The sequence below is a fragment of the Hyperoodon ampullatus genome (assembly GCF_949752795.1).
Source record: "Hyperoodon ampullatus genome assembly, chromosome: 1".
Classification (NCBI taxonomy): Eukaryota; Metazoa; Chordata; class Mammalia; order Artiodactyla; family Ziphiidae; genus Hyperoodon; species Hyperoodon ampullatus.
Genome location: NC_136914.1, coordinates 177,202,496 through 177,205,871, shown reverse-complemented (window position 1 = coordinate 177,205,871; position 3,376 = coordinate 177,202,496). Strand labels below are relative to the sequence as shown.

Genomic DNA, 3,376 nt, shown 5'->3' with positions numbered 1-3,376 from the left:
AAATATTTTTTCTCAGAACTTTGAAAATACGTCACTGGTCTTCTAGCCATTGGGGTCGTCATTAAGAAGCCTGATGCTGGGCTTCCCTGGGGGCGCAGTGGTTGAGAGTCCGCCCGATGCAGGGGACTCGGGTTCGTGTCCCAATCCAGGCGGGTCCCACATGCCGCGGAGCAGCTGGGCCCGTGGGCCATGGCCGCTGGGCCTGTGCGTCTGGAGCCTGTGCTCCGCAATGGGAGAGGCCATAACAGTGAGAGGCCCGCGTACCGAAAAAAAAAGAAGAAGCCTGATGCCAATTGGTTTCTTGCTTACTTTCAAGAAGGTCGCACTTCACTCTTGAAGTTTTAAGAATTTTCTCTTACTCTTTGGAATTTTGAAATTTTGCCAGGATCTTAACCCATTTGTGCTTATATATTTTGCCCGTCCCACAGGTCCCGATATTACTACATGCACATGAAATTTTTAAAGAAAACTATAAGTTCTCCATCCTTCCTGCATGTTACTCTACTTTCCTTCTGCTTTACCATATAAATTCTTCCTAAAGGAAGGCAGTCTGTCCTTATGGAATCAAAGAGAAAAAAAATTTTTAAATAGGAGTATATTTGCTTTACAATGTTGTTTTAGTTTCTGCTGTACAACAAAGTGAATCAACTATCTGTGTACATATATCCCCATATCCCCTCTCTTGAGCCTCCCTCCCACCCCGCCACCTCCCACCCCTCTAGGTCAACACAGAGCACCAAGCTGAGCTCCCTGTGCTATACAGCAGCTTCCCACTAGCTATCTGTTTTACACGTGGTAGTATATATATGTCAGTGCTACTCAAAGAGAAAATTAATCTATGTTCCAGTCACCTGCTTGCCACCAGCACCTAACAAGTTACCTGGCACTTAGCAGACATGATAAATGTTTAAAAAAGTAAATGCTTTTTCTCAACAGGTTTGCCGCCAGGACACAGGTGTCATGAAAACTACTGCTAAACCTAAACAAAAATGGGGAAGGAGAAGACCCACAACAACATCGTTGTCATTGGACACATAGATTCGGGGAAGTCTACCACTACTGGCCATCTGATCTACCAATGTGGTGGGATCAACAAGAGAACCACTGAAAAGTTCGAGAAGGAGGCTGCCGAGATGGGAAAGGGCTCCTTCAAGTATGCCTGGGTCTTGGACAAACTGAAAGCTGAATGAGAGCATGGTATCACCATTGATATCTCCCTATGGAAATTCGAGAGCAGCAAGTACTATGTGACCATCACTGATGCCTCAGGACACAGAGACTTCATCAAAAACATGATTACAGGCACGTCCCAGGCTGATTGTGCTGTCCTGATTTTTGCTGCTGGTGTTGGTGAATTTGAAGCAGGTATTTCCAAGAATGGGCAGATCCGTGAGCATGCCCTTCTGGCCTACACTCTGGGTGTGAAACAACTAATTGTTGCAGTTAACAAAATGGATTCCACTGAGCCACCCTACAGCCAGAAGAGATATGAGGAAACTGTTAAGGAAGTCAGCACCTACATTAAGAAAATTGGCTACAACCCCGAGACAGTAACATTTGTGCCAATTTCTGGCTGGAATGGTGACAACATGCTGGAGCCAAGTGCTAACTTGCCGTGGTTCAAAGAATGGAGAGTCACCCGTAAAGATGGTAATGCCAGTGGAACCACACTGCTTGAAGCACTGGATTGCATCCTGCCACCACCTCGCCCAACTGACAAGCCCTTGCATTTGCCCCTCCAGGATGTCTACAAAATTGGTAGCATTGGCACTGTCCCTGTGGGTCGAGTGGAGACTGGTGTTCTCAAACCTGGCATGGTGGTCACCTTTGCTCCAGTCAATGTGACAACTGAAGTGAAGTCTGTTGAAATGCACCATGAAGCTTTGAGTGAAGCCCTTCTTGGGGACAGTGTGGGCTTCCATGTCAAGAACGTGTCTGTCAAAGATGTTCATCGTGGCAGTGCGGCTGGTGACAGCAAAAATGACCCACCGATGGAAGCACCTGGCTTCACAGTTCAGGTGATTATCTTGAACCATCCAGGCCAAAGCAGTGCTGGATATGCACCTGTGCTGGATTGTCATACAGCTCACATTGCTTGCAAGTTTGCTGAGCTGAAGGAGAAGATTGATTGTCATTCTGGGAAGAAGCTGGAAGATGGCCCCAAATTCTTGAAATCTGGTGATGCTGTCATTGTTGATATGGTTCCTGGCAAACCCATTTTTGTTGAGAGCTTCTCTGACTATCCTCCTCTGGGCCATTTTGCTGTTCGTGACATGAGACAGATGGTCACTGTGGGTGACATCAAAGCAGTGGACAAGAAGGCAGCTGGAGCTGGCAAGGTCACCAAGTCTGCCCAGAAAGCTCAGAAGGCTAAATGAATATTATCCCCAATACCTGCCACCCCAGTCTTAATCAGTGGTGGAAGAAGGGTCTCAGAACTGTTTGTCTCAATTGGCCATTTAAGTTTAATAGCAAAAGACTGGTAAATGATAACAATGCATCGTAAAATCTTCAGAAGGAAAGGAGAATGTTTTGTTTTGTGTGTGGCAGTTTTAAGTTATTAGTTTTTAAAATCAGTACTTTTTAATGGAAACAACTTGACCAAAATCTGTCACAGAACTTGAGACCCATTAAAAAAGTTTAATGAGAAGAAAAAAAAAGTAATGAATGAGCTGTGTTGTTGCACACTGGATATCCTGGTGTATCTCTTGCTATTAAAAAAAACTTAAAAATGCTAGATAAAAAAATTTTTAATATATTTTTAAATGCATGACTGAGATGGAAAGAAAGTAAGGGAGATACCCAAAAGCCAAAGATGAGATGGGAGTCAGATTCCAAATGAGTCAGCAAGAGCTGGAACCAGAGGCATCTCCTGCTCCTCTGTGACCCAGAATAAGAGTTTTAACTGGTGTCATGAGGGAGAGGAGGCATGATGTAGGGACTTGGCAAGGTGAAGTTCAGATTGGTGACCACTGCACAAAGCTCAGTTTCCCAGCGTCTCAGTAAAAAGATAATCTATCTATCTATCTCTCTCCCTATATATATATATATCTTCTGCTAAGCAAGAGAGGTAATACACTTATCTGTCACAAGCTTGACATGGATAAACCAGAGTTTATTCATGTTTTTACAGAACAATTTATACTACTTCTGTAGTGTAAAAAAAAAAAGAGTTGTCCTGCAAAGCAGAAGTCAGTTTTCTCAGAGAGAACCCAGACTTCACAGAGTTCCAAAAAAATTCCATCAAATATCAAAAATCACAAAATACACCAAAAACCAAGGTGCAAAGAAGAGCAACAACACAGTTGAAGAGGAAGCGAGTTAGAAGATAAATCTGAGGACAGAACATAGATAAAAATGGAAAATACCAGAGATT

The 3,376-nt window shown here is 43.6% G+C and overlaps 1 protein-coding gene across 1 annotated transcript; it reads left to right on the top strand.

Annotated features, from left to right (window-relative positions):
• Positions 1-989: 989 nt before the first annotated feature.
• LOC307048001 (elongation factor 1-alpha 1-like) lies at positions 990-2,488 on the top strand (the record flags this gene model as incomplete). The annotated part of the gene is given in 2 exon segments (XM_079696837.1): positions 990-1,187; positions 1,191-2,488. Coding segments are annotated over 2 exon segments (1,386 nt in total). The 3' UTR covers positions 2,379-2,488.
• Between the last annotated feature and the right edge of the window lie 888 nt (positions 2,489-3,376).